Raw genomic sequence first — 19118 nt, 5'->3', positions numbered from 1 at the left:
TATATCTAAGAAAACCTAGAGACCGGCTGTGAATATATTTTTGGGAAAAATATGCCTAACACCTCTGGAACATGTTATTAGTGAAGACATTAAATATTGAAGCCATCTCTAAGGAATGTCAGTTTAGGGGAAATAAATGGAAATTAAAAACCGTTATTGCCTTTGGACAGTGATGAGTAATGGGAGTATTCAGGGCCTCCTACTCTTCTCTTATCCCTATTATTTACCAGTCCAAATTATCTCCCGTGTGCCTCCTTTCTAATTGGCTTCCTGTGCGCATTGTGACACTGTAGTGACGACATGTCCACGTGTCCAATAATGTTACAGGAAATCAATGGGCTGGGAAGGAAAATATGAAAACCTCCCCTGAACCTAGCATCAAAAGAGGAGAAACCTCAGGGGAACTTTTGTCATAAATATTTGGCCTGTTAAGCCCTTTGAGACTATAATGGTGATTAAGGGCTATACAAATCAAATTGAATTGAATTGTAGTGATAGATTGGTGGTGAATGGTGCCCAGCTGGAGAACTTGTTAGATAAATGTCTTCTGTATGTCTCTCACCTACACAACTACACATTAATTTATATAAGTGTGTGTCTGCCTGGGTATTTGTGCATGTGTGTGTCCTTGTAGGTTGCTGTAACCCACTGACATCATCACCATCACCTCTAACATTGCTACTAAAGTTTGTGAATATGTTTCTCTAGAAGCTTCCAGAATACAGAGATGCTCACTTAAAATGTTACAGCATCTCGTCTGAGGTTCTGAGGGTTGACATCATAAAGACATCATCATCTATGTGGCAGCTGAACCAACATGAGTTACCGGTCGTTATGCAAGTTTTACTACGCAGCCATGCTGCTATTATACTCCTTGACAAGACCTTCTTTGTGGGTGAGATGGAAGTCTTCTCTTACCCCTTCCAGTTGAAGCATCCATCGCTTTTGTTCCCTCATTAAATCACAACTAAGAGTCTTAAATATCTAAATAATATATATATAAATATATAAAGTACAGAAATAAATTCTGCAGGCCCCGCGAAAGGAAAACCAACCATGAAATCCCACTGAATGAGCGTATAAACCCTTGAAGCAAACCAGTCAAGTGTGAATATTTTCCCTTTCTACGACTACAGCTCCTAGAAGTCTCTGTTCTCCTCCCTCTGCTGAAGACACAGGCCCTGGCTCTGCCCGGGCTGAACCTGGCTTCAGAGGGGAGCTGTGATCTGGCGCTGTGCAGTCAAAATGACAACTTAGTTTAAAACTTCCTTTAGCAGCGGGCTGACACCCATGCCGCACCCGTCGTCAGCAAGAACGTGTTGACACATCCTCCATGCCTCAACCGGGCCTTTGTCTTGCATCACACCACGAATGCGGTTTACCAACGACGGGGTGGAGTCTCCCAATGTTTGTAGATCGTTTTTATATGGATTGGTAATGTTGCCAAACTAATATTGTACATCTCAAGTAGGGTTGTCTTGTCAATCATATTCTGGCGGTGCCTCGAATGTTCACCTCTTTACAATACTGCAGAAGTGTACGGCATTCAAATGATGTGTTTTCCTGTTTTCTGATAATTCCGTGAGCTTTCCTAATTTTAAAATCATTTGCATCTTGTAAATACAACAAGAAAAATTAAAAGCAAGGAAAGTAGCAGACACAGAGTAGTAGTGATGCTGAGTGGAGGCTTCAGATATAAATCTCTCCATCTATTGGATGAACCGAGAGCTCCAAATCAAACAACATCATCTCGACCATGTTGTTCTTGTAGTAGTTTAGTTGTAGTAGTAGTCGTAGTAGTAGTAGTAGAAGGAGTAGTATTAAATGTAGTAGTAGTAGTGTATGTTGGGCAATGCGTAGCAAATGCATAAAAGAACAAATTAATAGACGGGTCATTTGCTGACAATGCTCTCATACTGCCTCACTCCTCAGATCAGGGTCATGATAATCAAAGCAAAAACAAAAAGCATAAACCCCTTCCAGTCATCTAGCTCTGCGTCAGAAATCACCCGGGACCTCTCTAAGGATAACCAAACTGTGCAGCACATCTTTACTGCATCCATTTCAATCTGCATGGAGGTTTGCGTGTCCGAATGTATTACTGAACCAAACTGGTGAGGCACCTCACTCCATCCTCTTGGCTGGAGGCTTTGTGTTCCAGTGGTGTTTATTGCCCAGGAGATTACAGCGGGGCCGGTGCTGAACTGTTAATTGCGTAGTTCGTTATATCTGGGCGTTGGGGTGGGCCTCTCTGAGGACTGATTAAGGATCAGGAATAATTTACAGTGTCAGCACGTCCTCGTGATGTCCCGCAATCTTGCCAATACATCATCCTTGCCTCCTAGCGTAGCCGTAGCTCAGGGCTACAGCAAACCTAACCTCAGCCTGCTTCCCTCGTTTGAGGTCAATGTGTGACCTCATCTCAGGGTTATTTTCCCTGTTCTCCCCCATGTTGTTAATAGGACTACATTACCCAGAGGGCAAGGTGGATATATGATACAAAGACAGACAGACAGGGAGGGATAAATGGAGGGCTGGATGGATGGATAGACAAACATTGACGTGGATGCATAACTGTTACGATAACTGCTATGCTGTATCCTCCATCCATCGTGTAGCCCTGCAGCGCCTTTCCAGTTAAATTACCTTGTTAAGGCAGGACTTAAAATAGGCCCAGCAGTAGATACTTAATGCTAATAATAATCACTACAGTCCTGTGAGTCCGGTGCTATTCTGCACTTCATGCGCCACTAGTGAAATAATAACTATTATTATTATTATTATTAGACATTAGTATGAAAGAGGCATTCTGTCCTTTGTATTCCACCTCCCTGAATGATATGATAAATTGTATTGTGATTGCTTCTGATAGATCTACTTTCTCTTTTCCTAATTGATCAAATCAATGTTGCGATACGGGCGTGGACGTCACATGCTTCACATGCATCTTCATCCACAGTCTTTCTCCCCTTGCTCCATGTTTAGACGATTCATTACGGAGATATGAACTATATATTAACTTATCTTTTTTAACTTCAAATTTTACATTCATATACACTGTATGTCAAATTGCTATTTGCTCTTGACGCTATCGCTTACTGATATTTTGGGGATTCTGCACGGTGCATAAAACCTTTGGTGACCTTTGCGACGTGACCCCTGGTACGAGGGTGTTATCCACCCCTCCACCTCGGCCCCGTCATGTCCTGCCTGGTACAAGCAGAAACCTTGGCGGCAGTGCAAGTGTTTGTGCGGACTATAAATGAAACACCTTGGGTATTCACGCTATAAAGGTCAGGGTTTGTTGCTATTCCCAAGCCGTCACCCTATAGGAGACACTCACTGTTTGGAAAACATCCCCAGGTCAGATAGAAAGACACGAGTTGTAGGGTTCCCAACATCTGCAGCACATTTGGAATGTAAAATATTTTCTCCGTCCCAGATGAGAAATGGGGGGTTTTTTGGATACATTAATTATGTTTGTCATTATGTCACACGTTGTGTTTTGCGTACAGACTTTTCAAATTACCGCAGAAAAAGTGTTACTGATTGACTGGGAATAAAACATGAACCAACGCCTACACAGTAAAAGTTACCTCAGTATTCTCGTCGCATTATCATATAATGTGTAGAAAATATAACTGGATAAAAAACACCAAAAGTCTGTCTCATATTCACATTTGAATGTAAATCACATTTAAAAGTGATTTGCTTTATTGTTTGATTAGTGCTTGGTTAACGCTGGGGAAGGACATTCTATCCCAAAGTCAAGGAACAGGCTCAACACTCATCCCAGTCTGACCTTTGTACTGGAAAACGATGCCTAGTGTCATTTCATAATATCGTTGAATAGAGAAAATCTTTTAGATATAATCCAATGAGTCATACATGAATACGTGTTATTGACAAGACTGGCATTCCCATATCATTTTAAGCAGCGGGTTTTACTAACACTGATAATAAATTACTCTTTTTGAGTTGTGGAAAAACAATTCCTCCGGCAGAATTGTAATCTATGTTTCACTCTCTCCTCCTTTCTGTCTGTCGCTTCTTATCTCTCTTTGTTTCTGTCTGTCTTGCTCTCCGTCGCTCTCCTTTTCCGTCTGTCTCTCTGTCTCTCTCTCTGTCCCTCCCCCTCTCTCTTCCTACGTGTCTCTCTCCCCACCACTCAATCTCCCTACTTCTCTCTACCCCTACCTCTCTCTCTTTCTCTCCCTCCCTACCTGTCACTCTCCTTGCCTGTCTCTCTCCCTATCTCTATCTCTCTCTATCTCTCTTTCTCCACCTCCGTCTCTCCCTACCTGTCACTCTCCTTGCCTGTCTCTCTCCCTAACTCTATCTCTCTTTCTCCACCTCCATCTCTCTCTCCCTACCTGTCTCTCTCCCTATCCGTTTCTCATTCAGATGAGCACCTGCGGGTATGTGCGTCTCAGGGTACCACCTGTTGCACGTCAGAGATGGAGGACAAGCTGGGCCTACTCAGTAGGCACACGTTTGAGGACCTGATGGCGAGCAGCAGTCACAACATGAGGACCTCCTTCTTCTCCAAGCACCGGAAGTTTGATGGTAGGACCAACATTCTCAATACCAATCTTACGTCCCTCTTTTAACTCTCACATGTTACATATTTGGTAACATATGTTTGGTAGTGTGTTACCTGTTTGGTAACACATGTTAAGTGTTTGTTAAGAGGTGTTTGGTAGTGTGTAATGTGTTTGGGGACAGGTGTTTGGTAATGTGTAACGTGTTTGTCACAGGTGTATGGTTGTGTGCAACATATTGGTTAACAGGTGTTTAGTAGTGGGTAACATGTTTGGTCAAAGGTGTTTGGTAGTGTGTAATGTGTTTGTTCACAGGTGTTTAGTTGTGTGTAACATATTTGTTAACAAGTGTTTGGTAGTGTGTAACTTGTTAAGTCACAGGTGTTTGGTATTGTGTATCGTGTTTGGTCACAAGACTTTTGCTAACAGGTGTTTGGTCGCGTGTAACGTGTTTGATAGCACGTGTTTGATGTTGTATTACGTGGTCACAGATAGAACAGTCGGAGATGGCTCAGCGGCTCAGCCAACTAGTGCTCTAACCACATTGTGCAATGCACCCTCTAGACACCACAGGTTAGAATTAGGGCCCGACCAATATTGATTTTTGAGTGCCGATGCCGATGCCGATTATTTTCAGAGAAAAATTACGATTACGATTTAATCGGTCGATTAAAAAAAATAAAATAATAATAATATAAAACGTAGTTTTTGATACCTTAAATATACTTTAAACACTTTTGACGAATATGTGAATTGAATGCAGAACCTTTGAGTGTTTTAGAATACATTTACAGTCAAAAATGAGTGTAATGTAAAATGTAAAATAAATAACTAACTCCCAATGTGCTGCGCTCGTGAGCAGTGACTAACACGTGCGTGCTGAGCAGTATGGTCTCACCGTTAGAGTCTACAGTATAACAAATTAACATGGCCTGGGACCTAAAGAAAAACAGGCACAACATGCTCAAACAACACGTCTTGTGTACATTGGTGAGGTGAGCGCGCAGCTGCCTGAGCGAGCGTGCTTTCATGTTGTACGGTAAAATTCAATCTCCTCTTTTTTACTCCAGCTAAAGTTGTTAGTTAGCAAGGCGAGTAGGAGCGCAATCTGCAGGATACTAATCGCAATAACATTTATAAAAAAAAATAAATAAAAATAAATTAAAAAAAATCGGTTGTAATCGGCGTCTTTTTGGCCGATGCCGATTATTTTCAAAAAGGCTATAATCGGCCGATTAAATCGGCAGGCCGATAAATCGGTCGGGCCCTAGTTAGAATCCCACCTGATGTCCTATGATGGACGTCAATCCCTATATTCTTCAACCGTCCTGACTCTCTTCACTCAACTGTGCATGGAGGCTCAAAAAAAACATCCATTGTATGCAATCAGTTGTCAACATCTGGCTTGGTTTAATGCCTATCATATCCTAGACCAGTGTCAAACTAAATTCTCTGCTCTCTGCAAAAAATGAATAATCCTCCTCTTGCTGTCAGCCTCTTACTGACTGGTGTGGAATTCTACGATTCTTTGAATTACAGATCTGTGACATGGTGGAAATATTGTAAAGCTTCGCACAGAAGTTTCAGTTCTAAACATATTCCATAGAAAAACTGTACGGGCTCTAGATACACGTCGCACTGCAGAGCAAAGAGTTTGTGTGTGGGAGTGTGTGTGTGTGTGTGTGTGTGTGTTTTTGTTTGTCTTTCATTAACAACCAGGAGTTATTTTAGTGGTATAGTAATAGTGAGAGTTAGAGGTATATAGCCTTATCACATATACAGTATACATATCGCACTACTTAATAGCAGGCCTGTCGCACCAGTTACTCAAGTTACTCGACCCATGCACGGAAGCGCACACACTCCCGAGCTAAGCAATATGTTTTTAAACATATCGGTTCCGCCATCGACACACGCGCAGGTAATAACACACACGCATGGCCACTAGGGATGTTCATTTCTGGAAAAAAATACTATTCTATATTCGCTGAGAAGTATTCGAATAATATTCGAAAATCGGTCAATCAAGAACCCCCAACGCACGCACGCATAAACCTTTGTATACACGCACACACAATGACACAGGGGGAGGCTTTTATGACTTATATGAAATCAATCTGTTTATTTCAACAACTGCTCCATCAACATTGAACATCAAAATTATTTCAACGTGGGCTTAGGCAGATAGGCCTACATGCGCCGAAAACAGATTGCTATTTATTTTACTGAACACAGCCTGCATGACAGGGAACTAGACACGTCTTTAGCATATTGTTGCCAGCATTCGTAGTGTTGATCAGCTGAGAAATAGTCTGCCAAAAACGTTGACGTTGCTTAGCAACCGAGGATGCTGGGGTTGATTAGTTACTGGACTACTTGCGGAGTGATGCGATAGAATCACTTTTGCAGAGGTTAGGACTCCTGCACATGTTCTTCCGGCAGGGGTTGACTGCTCCCCACCTCTGACAAAGGCTATGGTTTTCTTGGAGGGTCGGAACCGTTTCGCCCACACAAGTCCTTCGCTGATGACTTCAGCGATGGTCTTAAGAACTTGATCATGCCTCCAGCGGTACCGTCCATCTCCAATGGCCCTGGTGCAGCAGCTGAGGATGGGCCTGGTTCCTCCTGCGTCTCACCAGGTTGAAAACCTGTGCGTTGTGTTGCTTCTGCTCCCAACGGGCGCTTGATCCTCGCTCGGTGGATCTTAAGGGCGTGGATATTCTTACTGCATGTACACTGCTTGCTCATCGTCGTTTGTCCATTGCTTAGGTCTGTTGCCGTTGTTTCCGTCCGACTTGGGTGCTCATCCTCCCCCCCTCTCGGTAATTCTAATTAGCATGAAAGTGGATTGGAGGCAAATTTGAATACCGCAAGATTATGAATTTAATCAACGGCCCAACCTATGTCTTCACCAGTTGTTTATTTTCACCAGTCTCTCTCTTCTGAAACCTCTCACTCCAACTCCATCTCTCTCTTCCCCTATCTATCCCTCCCCCACTCCCTCTATATCGCTCTCAATCTGTCACCTGTCTTTATCTACACCTTTCTCCCTCCCCCCTCTCTCCCATTTGCTTTCTCTTTCTCTCTCTTTATCTCTGTCTGCACCCCTCCCTCTGTCGCTCTCCAGCTCTCTCTCTTTCCCCCTCTCTATGTCTCTCTCTACTTTGTGGGGGTCTGAATCCTGGCTCATCCATTTTGAATGTCCTCATTCCTGCTCCCCAGTTATTTATAGGGCTCTATTATGAAAGCCTAAGTTACTTTTTGATTACAGCTGCCTTCCTCTGGAGGCCGTATGGGTTTTGATGCATTATTGAGTAATTCACAAGGAACTGTTGCATGCTGGGTTTATCACTGGGCTGCGGACCCACGCTACCTCCCATATAAACATTGGTGATGTCCGTTATATTATGTCCAGAAGGTTTATTTAAATCCTTGCCCCAAAAAACATCTGTCTAGCCCCAGATGACACAGCTGAGAAGACGAGTTCAAAGATTCATACAGCGAGAGAGAGAGAGAGAGAGAGAGAGAGAGAGAGAGAAAAGATTTGTGGTAAGGTGTGTGACTGTGTGTGTCTGCAAGAGTGATAACAGTAGTTAAACCGACAGAGATAAAGAGAGGAACTCAGAAAGAGAGGTGTGTGTGTGTGTGTGTGTGTGTGTGTGTGTGTGTGCATGAGAAAGGGAGAAAGCTGGAGATAAATAGTAAAACAGACAGAGATGAAGGGAAAGAGAAAACAATAACACAGGCATTTTGAGAATAATGGAGACAGAGAGGGAGAGCGAGAGGTAAATACCAAGCAGCAGAGCGGAGGATGGAGAGAGCGATGGAGAACGAGTATGACAGACAGAGAGGGAGTGAGATGAGATCAACAGCGAGAGAGGGAAAGCGTAGAAAGATGGTAAGTGAGGAAACAAAAGGGGAAAAGATACAGAGAGAGGGAGATAGAGGTGGAGAGAGAGAGAGAGAGAGAGAGAGAGAGAGAGAGAGAGAGAGAGAGAGAGAGAGAGAGAGAGAGAGAGAGAGAGAGAGAGAGAGAGAGAGAGAGAGAGAGAGAGAGAGAGAGAGAGAGAGAGAGAGAGAGAGAGAGAGAGAGAGACAGCAGAGCTGTTAAAGATTAATGACAGTGGATAATGGTGGTGGAGGTGGTCATACTTGAGTGAAGGCAGGGCATGGATTAAAACTAGCATTGAGTGAATCCTCAGCTACAGATGGACTCAAACACTATGATTGCAGGACCGTCTGCTCTGCTTCACCTCTCTTTATTGCTTCCTTCGGTTTTCTTCCTCATATCTTTTTTATTCTTCTTCCTTTTGATATTTTCCTTCTCTTTGGATTTTTTTGCGACTGGGTTTATTTACAACGGAACCATTGTATAATGTAAATGCTTTTCATGTATTTCAAATACACTGAATATTAATAAACAAATCCCTTGTGGTTTTACCGTTTGAGATAGGATACACATGTTTGTATAATTATACACAAATGTATAGAACCAATGCATACAAATGAAAGCCATTTGGATTTGAGTCCGTTTTTTTGACTTATTAGGCTGTAATTTACAATAAATTCGTATTCTGAAATTAGACATTAATATTTATATACTTTGGGGAATCCAGTAGGCCTACTATCCAGACAAATTTGATTTATAAACTCACAATTACCGAACACACCCCTAGACTCCAACGCGACAACATTCACACATTATTCGTGTGACACCTGCAGGTTTTAAATCAAAACCAACCCGTAGCGCCCTGCCAGTGTGGGATAAAGAGCGCTCGCATCCGCTAGCCAAACACAAAGCAGCACTTGGGAGGCTCATTATAAAGGGTTTGGTGGACGCTGGCGTGTACCTCTGGAGACACACAGCTAGCTGGATCAGCTTGCGCGCTTGGTTGAGTAAAGTCTAGATGGAGTAGTGGCAGTAGAAATTGCAGCCTGTTGGATCCTGAACCCCCCCCCCCGCAACCACTCAACACCCAACCACCCACCTCCCCTTCATGGTCCCGCCTTTAGTATCAAACTACTACACACACCAGAGCAGAGCTCAGGAGCCACTCAACTCCCCCAGTGCTTTGCTGTGTCTCTCGACCACCTCGCTCCACCACTCCTCCAGTCCTTGTCTATGTCCCTCTACCCCCTTGTTGACAACTACTGGGTCAGGTTAGGGGGAAACGTAGAGGCACATCGGTATAAACCCAGACATTCTTCCGGGATCTTTATATAAGTTTAGAAGGTGAAAAAATGAGTTGTTTCACAACTGAAGGGGGAATTTGGAATGCATTTATATAGATCTCTGTGTGTGTGTGTGTGTGTGTGTGTGTGTGTGTGTGTGTGTGTGTGTGTGTGTGTGTGTGTGTGTTCGTGCATGTCAGTTTCGATGTTAACAGCATATTATGCATGAGTATATAAAAGAGTTGATACAAGTCATAAGAGATATATTTCAAATGATAAGTTACTAGCATGGGCTCTCAGAGGTCCTCATTAAGCCGTCTAATGAACGACAATAGAAGCTCATCTTCAAATACCAGATGAATTATTAATAAAAGCTTTGAAAATTAAAAAAAAAGGAAACTGTTGAAGGAAGAACAGTTTTTCAAATCGTTTGGAAAGCAAGACTTCCACAGTATAAGTTCAAAGTAATTGTCCAAAGTCATAGCAATTCTTATATAAATAACTACAATATATATAAAATAACTTAAATTCCTTTAATAAGTGATTGTTCCATTCCATTCTTATCTGGGATCACAGCTGTTCATGTATTTGTGTTCATATTTAGGGGCTTTAGATAAGATTTAAGAGCCATTATTTAATTCTAATGGAATAGCCACCCGTCAGCTATTAGTGAGTGAAATGTGCTGTAAAAATATATGTTCCCAGTTGTTCTGTATTCTTAAGCAGCCTCACGGGCTAAGCTGCTTAGGGAACTCTTAGTTTTAGAGACCTGGATTGCATTTAAATCATTCCTAGTCAGTCCGGGGCGATTTGTTTGGAACTCAGCAGGTTGAGGGAAGTAATACAATGATGATCATATCAAAGAGAGGATTAATTGAGAAGAATTTTGAGTTTTGCGACGAAAGTTTTTGTCTGCGTCTATTTGTTTTAATTTTGAAGCTTTAGTAACTCAATGATGCTTGCACGATTAAGGAGTATTAATTACTGGTTTCCTTAATCACAAAGTCACAAAGCCCGCTCTACTTACACCGATGTAAGGGTTGCACACACACACACACACACACGCACACATCTGGTGGACAACAGCTTATTTCGCCCTGCTTTGTCCCGAAAACACCACTGTTGTCAAATCTCAAAGTCACTTGCGTTTGAGAACCATGTTTTTACAGAAGATTATTTTTAAGAAGCATTTTTTTATAATGCCAGTAATAAGCAAAAGGATTCAGGGCTAGGCTATCACGCTCGCTGTTCCACCAGTATCAGTTTCAGCTCCCATGGGAACGGGAGTCATTCAACATCACTGTGGATAGGGAGAAGATCTGGAGGGTGTGAGTCATCTCCAGGTAATCCTTCTTTTTGTTGTCCTCCCCCTGAGTTGAAGGCAGAACACATCTGAAGCACATCTGTCTCTTTGAAGTGCAAACCCATGGGGAGGCCGCGACTGACCCAACCATTTCCCACCCTCCCGTGTATATATATATATATATATATATACATACATACATACACACACATATGTATATATATATATTTCAGGTGCATTATTAATGAAAGCCTGGAGTTCCTGGAAGTGCGCATGAATAAGTCACATTAGTTTTGGTGTCAGCGTCTCGTCCAATTGAGTGTCAGGAAGCTGTTATTCCCGGCAGAGATGGAGGGGGGAGGAGTTTGCTCGGCAGCGCTGCAGCGCGTGTTGGTGGCGGCCTCCATCATCGGGGGCAGGCTGTGACCCTGTGTCATGTCCTCCTCTCTGGATGGATTGGGAGGTGCCAGTGCGGCACTCCCAGCGGCCACTTTCAAGGAGACACGGAACTGTCCGGGAGCCTTTCTCTTTACTCTCTGTGCCAGATGCTGCTATACATACAATATATATATTATATATATATATTTATGAAAAAGTATATATTGTATCCAGGGTGGTAATTGAGTTGAGCTGAAGGATATGCAGTTTGTTAAGGGCACAGCTGAGTTCCTGTTCTGTGATGTTTTCGTCCACAACCTTCCTATCCTCTTCCATGCTCTCCTTTCCACTCCCCTCTTTTCTTCTCCTCTTTTCTTCTCATCTTCACTCCCACTCTTCTTCTCTCCTCTCTCTCCTTCCCCTTTCCTCTTTTTCCTTCTGGTCCCCTCTCAACACCACACTTAATTTTCTTTCCTTTCATCTCCTCTCCTTTCCTTCTCTCTGGATCACTAGTAATAACAAATAGTCCTGATAATATAATGATGCATCACTCATTCTACAGTTAGAAGAAGGAAGGCCACCCTTGCTCGCTGTCATAATGACCTTCCACAATTTATTCATAACCAGAATATATTAACAGACTGTACATGTTAGCTCGGGGCTATCAACATGGTCATTTGTATCCAACCCGTTCATGGACATCATGTAAACCAGTATAACGTCCTTTATATATGTATATTCTGTTCATATTGATTGTTCTGACCCTAGAGCATTTGATGTGACGTTTTCTTCTGATATCTTGATATCAGTGCACTTATTATCATGGAGCCAATTAGAAGGGCAAGGTAATCATGTGTAAGTAGCTTCAATGACCTTGTTGTGGTGTATAGTGGTTGGGGCTTGGCCATGGCGATGGTGACTTGATTTCAGAAGTGGTTATTTTGCCGTGTTAAACATTAAACATGTTAAACAAGTCCTCTGATATGCACCAAAATCCAATTCAAGTTTGTACAAATCTCTTTTCTCTCGTTATGCCTGTACACTAGACAATTTTTTTTTAATTTTAAAAACTTGATAGACAACAACACACCTAACAATAGATGGGGTTACATTTGACTGTTTTGGTCGTTAAGTATGTGGAAGGCAATGGTTTTACCAACAAAGCCGACCAAACACTAACCGATTCCTTTCCTCAACAACCCAGTACTGATCCTCGATACTGGAACTCGCAGAAATCATATAAACGGGATTCTAATGTAAACAGACATGAAGGACGGCTGCCATACTATGCTCTCTTTTCAGACAGCTATGCCAGCTTTCTGAACTCGGAACTTACCACAAAGGTTAGACCTTACTATATATGAGTAGTAGAGAGTAAATTAAGTCCTAGAAACGTGAGCACTACACCAAATGAATACCTTTTTGAGGGTGAACGTTGAATATTATTTGTGTTTCCTCTCTACCACATCTTCTCTTGCAAGCAGCTTCTAATATAGATTCATGAGATTTAGGACATGATGCCATCTTCAGCTCCTTCCATCCGTGAAAGTTACCTCAAATCAGATTCTAAGTTGTGTTACATGCACTAATGACCACGATTCGTGATGTCACAAATGGATGGCACCTATAACGGTCCAGTGAGCACAGATATGCAAATACGTTATACTTTACGTCTACTAAATGTTGAGGCGTTTCTAATTTGCATAATCGTTTTCGCTCACCTCTGTAAAAAATATGATTTACAGCTGCCTTCAGTATAGGGTATTGAACTAAAAAGACTATTGAAAATGACTGCATGAATACAAAAAAATACTAAATACTTTTTTGTCTTATTTGTTTCATATCCGTTACATTTGCAGACATTTCCCATCTGGGATAAATGTGGATACTTAATTGAATTTGCAACAGCACGGTATCTGCGTATATTGTTTTCCATTTAGGAGCTATTTTAGTTCACGGACGTAATTTGGGGGGGGGACACAGGGGACATGTCCCCTGCGCTTTTTCAAAAGGCCGTTCTGGTCCCCTGCAGTTTTCACCGTCCGGAAACCATGTTACGCTATGGTAAACAGAGACTCGTCAGGCACTAGGACCAAGCGGAAACGGCCGCTCGAGCTGAAGCCAGTTTGCTTTCGTTTAGACCTGCTGGAAGCTTCATGTAGCTGAGAAGCCGCAAATATACTAACTGAGGCTGGTGGATCTGTTAACCTCGCCACTGTGTGAAAGAAACAAAGAGATAACAAATACAGTGTTATCAGACAAACCGTGTAATTATAAATATACACCCTTTCACACCTTAATTGCCACGATCATCCTGTAAGGCTTAACAAGACGAGAAACTACTATAACTGCCTAAAATGACAGTGGTTCTGTGTTACATTAATTTTAAATAAATTTGATCACTTGACTACTTACACTGAATTATGGACATTTTATTCAATTTCTCCCCACCTGTGATATTCCTGCCAGTTTGACCTGCCCACCACTGGGTAGTGCTATGTAAATGAGGTCTGTTTACCATATATTCCAAAAATAAGTGTAAAATTGGTGCTACTGAGATGGAGTGAAGTTGACTAACAAGGTGAAACACAGAATTGGGTGATAATGTTTTGCTACATGCTTTACAACCAGACAAACCAAAAAAGGGAACAGTAAACTTAAAAGTAGCAACAGAAAACTAGAAGAACTACTAGAAAACACAGTGAACTGAAGAGTTTTATAAAAAATATTTGTGTCCCCCCCCACCTCTGAAATCAAAGTTTCGTCACTGAGTTCAATGATATTTGGACCATTTTGGAGCCTTTGAGCAGAATCATTTCTGGGGTTTAAATATGTGTGGGTGTCACCTATAACAAAAACGCATGCTTTCTCTCGTTCTGATCCTCAAAAAATGATCTGTACGACACGGAAAGTTGCGGTTGGACAACGGATAGTTGAATTCGCTGTGGGCATGAAGTCTAACAAAAAGAGCCTGTAGCGGTGAATGAATGAACGAGACAACAGTGCTGAATGAATGATCATGACACTTATCATTGGTGTCAGTTTGGTTTGAAATGTGCTGGGGACAGGGACGCATTCGGAAGTGCATTTTTAGAAGTGCTGGGTACAATGAGGATGCACTCCTTTTTCTCTCTTTAGTGCCGGTAATGAAAGTTTCTGAAAGACGGCATAACCATGTAGCTATAGGGAATAAAATGTATACAAAATCTGTCTGGCACGTTTTATGAAGAAAACGTTTTCAAAAAGCATCGGACATATGACCCACTATGTTCTGCTCCAGGTATCCAATGTTGACAACGTGGCATGATATGGCTAAGCTAACAACATAAACAAGAGGAGCTAGGAAAGGAATTTAACTGCGTGTTTAAGTTCAGAAGGGCCAAGGTGTGGCTATACACAGCACTACAAAAGATTGAAAAAGAAAAAAATATTTGTTGCACAGCTGAACGCTGTATCACATCAGGAGCTGTCTGTTCTCAATTCACAACACGCATTCCATCAAAACTAGCCTACATCAGGCATTCTGACCAGAACTCCCCCCTCAATTATTCCAGAATTCAAGAATGACCAAAAGTCACTTTGTGTCAACAAGAGACTGACTCCACCGACTATCAATTGCAAGTTAAAACAGCCGACCACTTGAGTGCAAAAAAACACAAAAGACCTCGCCACAGCACCAGCAAATCTTAAGCAATAAATATCGCGTCTTACCTTTATTTATGTGGCAGTGGTCTGCAGATGCATCCCGTGGTGTAGCCTACCACAAATCCATTTAGTTCAACAGGTTATCGTTCTGATACTGTCCATGGTACTAGCAACCTGCTCTGGTGCTTCTTACGTATTCAGGCTAAAATGACTTGATTGCCTGATGCCTCATCATCCCAGCCAAAGAGTATTGGTATTATTAGTAGCCTAATGGCTACTTGCCAAATCGAAAAAATAACTTCACACAGTGTGTCTTTTTCCAATGTATTTGTTATCATTCGTAGCGTTGATCAGCAGAGAAATAATTCGCCAAAGTCGTTGACGCCGCTTAGCAACCGAATACGAATGTAGTCTACAGCATTGAGAAGAGCCGTGTAATAAGTAAGGGATAATGTATAGAATGCCGGTCATTATCGGGAAAATAAGCCTCGACAGGGCGAACCGGACACCGACGCGCAGCGAGGGTAATTGCTTCGGGGTCATCCCTATGTTCCCCGGGTTCTATGATCCCCGTTTTTCCCAAAAAAGGGTCCTATGTTCCCTTGTAGCCATACATACCGGGGAGCATAGGACCCTTTTGGGGAAAAGCGGGGAACATAGAACCCTTTTCTGGGAAAAGGGTCCTATGTTCCCCGCAATCTATCAATCTTTAAAGATATTTAAACTTTGACGCGACATTCGCGTGATGACAGCCAATCGGCGTTCAACAGCCTGGCCACTGAGTGACATGTGTAACGTAACAGCCAATCAGCGTTCAACCGGCCAACTCAGTGCAGTGCAGTCCGGGGTGAACTGCAGCATAGAGGAGAAAGTGATTGTTACCGTTTGCGACTCCCGGAGCACTTTATATGATAGTAATATATACCAATATAATATAGACCCCAATAAAGACCCTTAAAAAATAAATAAAAAAAAAGGGTCCTATGTTCCCCAGTCTCATACAAAGAGGGGAACATAGGACCCGGGGAACATTAGACACGCTCCCATTGCTTCCCACTGAAGGGGCTTAAATTCGACCGGCGACGTTCTATATATTATCCCGCTTATTACACGGCTACTTGCCAAAACGAAAAAATGACTTCACATGGTGTGGCTTGTTACAATTTATTTGTTACCATCATTAGCAACCGAAGACGCTGGGGTTGAAAAGTTACCGGACCTCTTGAGGAGTATTCATTCTACTTGCTGTAGTTTGGTCTGGCTTTGCGAGACTACTTGAGGAGTGATACCAAAGACGTCATTATAGGCAAAATATCCTTTGTTTTCCTTGACAGCGGTCAATTTATGTCCAGCTATCACAAGCTAACGAATCGAATCGAGCATTCTTAAATGAAGTAGAATAATCCATATTATTCTACTTCATTTAAGAATGCTCGATTCTGATTGGCTGGGAGGGGTGCATTAATCCGGCATATTGCCCGCTGATTTGTCGGTTCTACTTGCTGCTGACTGAGCACAGTAGATCAATACGCCGCTTGTATCGTTTTCTATCACATACATTTCCAACATGAGGTCCATAGTCAAAATAAACCAAGGAGTGCATGTTTGATCGATCGTCATTAAAACTGACTTGATACGAATGTAGCAACTACGTTATTAAACTAGTGATCAGATCCAGCCTAGTGTGGTTGTGGTTGCTATAGAAACGAGTTACCTACAGCTGAGCTAACGTTATTCACCGTAGTTCTAAAGGGAACTACTTTTCGAGGGAGATGAATTTAAACAGAGTATACATTTAATAAGCATGCAATACGAATAAGAAAAAGGCTAGTAATTGAAGTATTTGAATTGTTTTATTATGTCGGCCGGCGCGAAGTAGAATAAACGGAATAATCACCTCAAGGCAGGGCAATAAACAGTTTGATATGCCTGGCTCGCGGAAGGTTAACGAGCCGGGCATATCAAACTGTTTATTGCCCGGCCTCTCGGTGATTATTCCTTACATAATTAAACTTCATATATATATATATATATATATATATATATATATTTTTTTTTTTTTAAAGTGGTGGGTACAAAATGATTCATGACGAAATCTGGTGGAGACGCGTCCCCGGCGTAATCGACGCCTATGACACTTATGATGGATAAATGAAAGATACTAATGATGAATGAAGGAAAGAGACTGATAAATATTATATTGACCAATGAATGAAGAGACTAGTGATGTATTGAAGTGAAAGACTATCGGTGAATGGATGAAAGAGACAAGTGATGCATGGACGAAAGGGATTAGTGATGAATGGATGCTACAAAGTGTTCCTGGAGATAGAGACCTCAGACCGTAGCTAACTGTTGATGATATCACTCACTCACAATACTCGGGCCGTTCGGGGTGAGTACCGCGTGCAACCAACAGTTTTACTCTATCCTATGGGAAGACAGTAATGCCTTTTTAAAAGCCGTGCAAATTGAATAATAATATTAGGAATGGTCCAGGCAGATGGAACAATAACAATAATTATTCAAAATGCACTTAGTTCAAACCTCCAAAGGGCCCCTGCTTCACAGCTCCGCTGTGCGTCTCACACTGAGCGGCCCTCTTAGAAGCCGACTTTTATGAATTAAATGTCCCATACCCCAGAAATGGTGGTCTTGTTACAGCGCCATATAGAAAGGATAAGAAAGTAATGAGCCAATATCTTCCCTCCTTAGAACCAGGAACCGGCTTTGAAAAAACTAATTAAACCTTAGAAAAGTTCCCCCGTTCTCTTTATGTTTTTGCATAATACAAAGCGTTGCTCTGCTTTGATTGCCAATTTTCCTGCATTATCATAGCATAATTCCTCAGCTACTTTGGAACAATACTTGTGGAAAGTTGTTGAAGTTTGTTTTTACATTACACAACCTCACCTTTTTATTACTTTTCTCTATGAATGTCCTTTACTTTATGTGGTGTCACCAAAGCATTTACAAAAACCACGAAAAGTAGACATGGAGCATATACGTATATAGAGATATAGCATATATGTCTATCTACCCATATAAACGTTAAAGTTAGAAGTTAGTTCAAGGTGCTAAACTTGTTTTAACGAGATTAGAATCAAACTAAAAGATTTTGTGATAAGATAACTGCTTGGATTCAGCCCGTCTAATTATCTAACAAGCTGCATTCAGTGGATCCAATACAACTCCAAATCCTCATATCCTTCTAACACTCATTAACAATTTCCTTTAAAGAGATTCTATTTCAGCCCTAATTACGAATATGACAATTAGACAATATGAAATGCTGAGCCCTTCGAAGCAGTCTTGTTGGTAATATAACTTCAAAAGAGACATAATATCCGTCCATATTAGATATGTTCTCTCATCAATACGTGATTGGCCCCATGTGTAAGGTGCGCTCCACACCACATCGATAGCTCCTTTGAAGACCCATCAGTGATTCTGATCACAGCAACCGGTCAATGGAGAATTCCTGACCCCAGTGTTAATCACTTTAATCTGTAACGGGGTTATTTTCACCAGTATAGACACAGAGTGAGTAGACTCAGCCATTACAACATAATAAACTGCCAGCACAACAATTCATCAATTAAAATATGCTAGGAGTGATTTGGAGAAATCCTTTTATCAGCCTTGTTCTCCTGAAACCCACCTCAAATCTGAAGATCAAAATCTGAACAGGACATTGAAAAAAGGGAATGAGAATGATGTATTGGTTTCAAATGAATGACACGGAGGGTGTTAAGATGACGAGAACTAAAGGAAAATGCATCATAAAGATGACCGGGTGTACACTGTTCATTTTATATGCCAAAGGTAATTCAGGTAGTTACTTCGTGACATGTTAAGTTGTTAATAGAACGGCCTACTTCCCTTCTCATATAGCTTGACATTAGCACATGGTAGCATTACCATTATTAGAATCTCAAATTCCATTGCACATGTGTTTCGGTTGATGGCCCATATCTTGTTATCCTTCTTATTGCCCCTCAATGACATAAAGTATCCCATTTTACGGACTTGTGACATCAATTTAAGTTTACGGCCTGGAAGCTGTTTCTGATTCTATA

At 41.7% G+C, this 19118-nt stretch overlaps 1 protein-coding gene and 1 long non-coding RNA gene across 5 annotated transcripts in view; one reads left to right on the top strand and one right to left on the bottom strand.

Moving 5' to 3' along the window:
• gpc6a (glypican 6a) overlaps nt 1-19118 on the top strand; it is a 111355-nt gene that overhangs the window by 25080 nt on the left and 67157 nt on the right. For 2 of the 4 annotated variants that reach the window (XM_060071189.1, XM_060071190.1), the window contains exon 2: nt 4405-4566. The exons of the other annotated variants lie outside the window; for them this stretch is intronic. In XM_060071189.1, the coding sequence (XP_059927172.1) occupies nt 4405-4566 (162 nt within the window). The remainder of the gene's footprint in view (nt 1-4404; nt 4567-19118) is intronic. 4 annotated transcript variants of the gene reach the window in all.
• Nucleotides 1-19118, bottom strand: part of LOC132471865 (uncharacterized) — a 102216-nt gene that overhangs the window by 52647 nt on the left and 30451 nt on the right. The window lies entirely within an intron of this gene.

The sequence above is a fragment of the Gadus macrocephalus genome, chromosome 14 (genome assembly GCF_031168955.1).
Source record: "Gadus macrocephalus chromosome 14, ASM3116895v1".
Classification (NCBI taxonomy): domain Eukaryota; kingdom Metazoa; phylum Chordata; class Actinopteri; order Gadiformes; family Gadidae; genus Gadus; species Gadus macrocephalus.
This window is presented reverse-complemented; position numbering and strand designations above follow the sequence as displayed.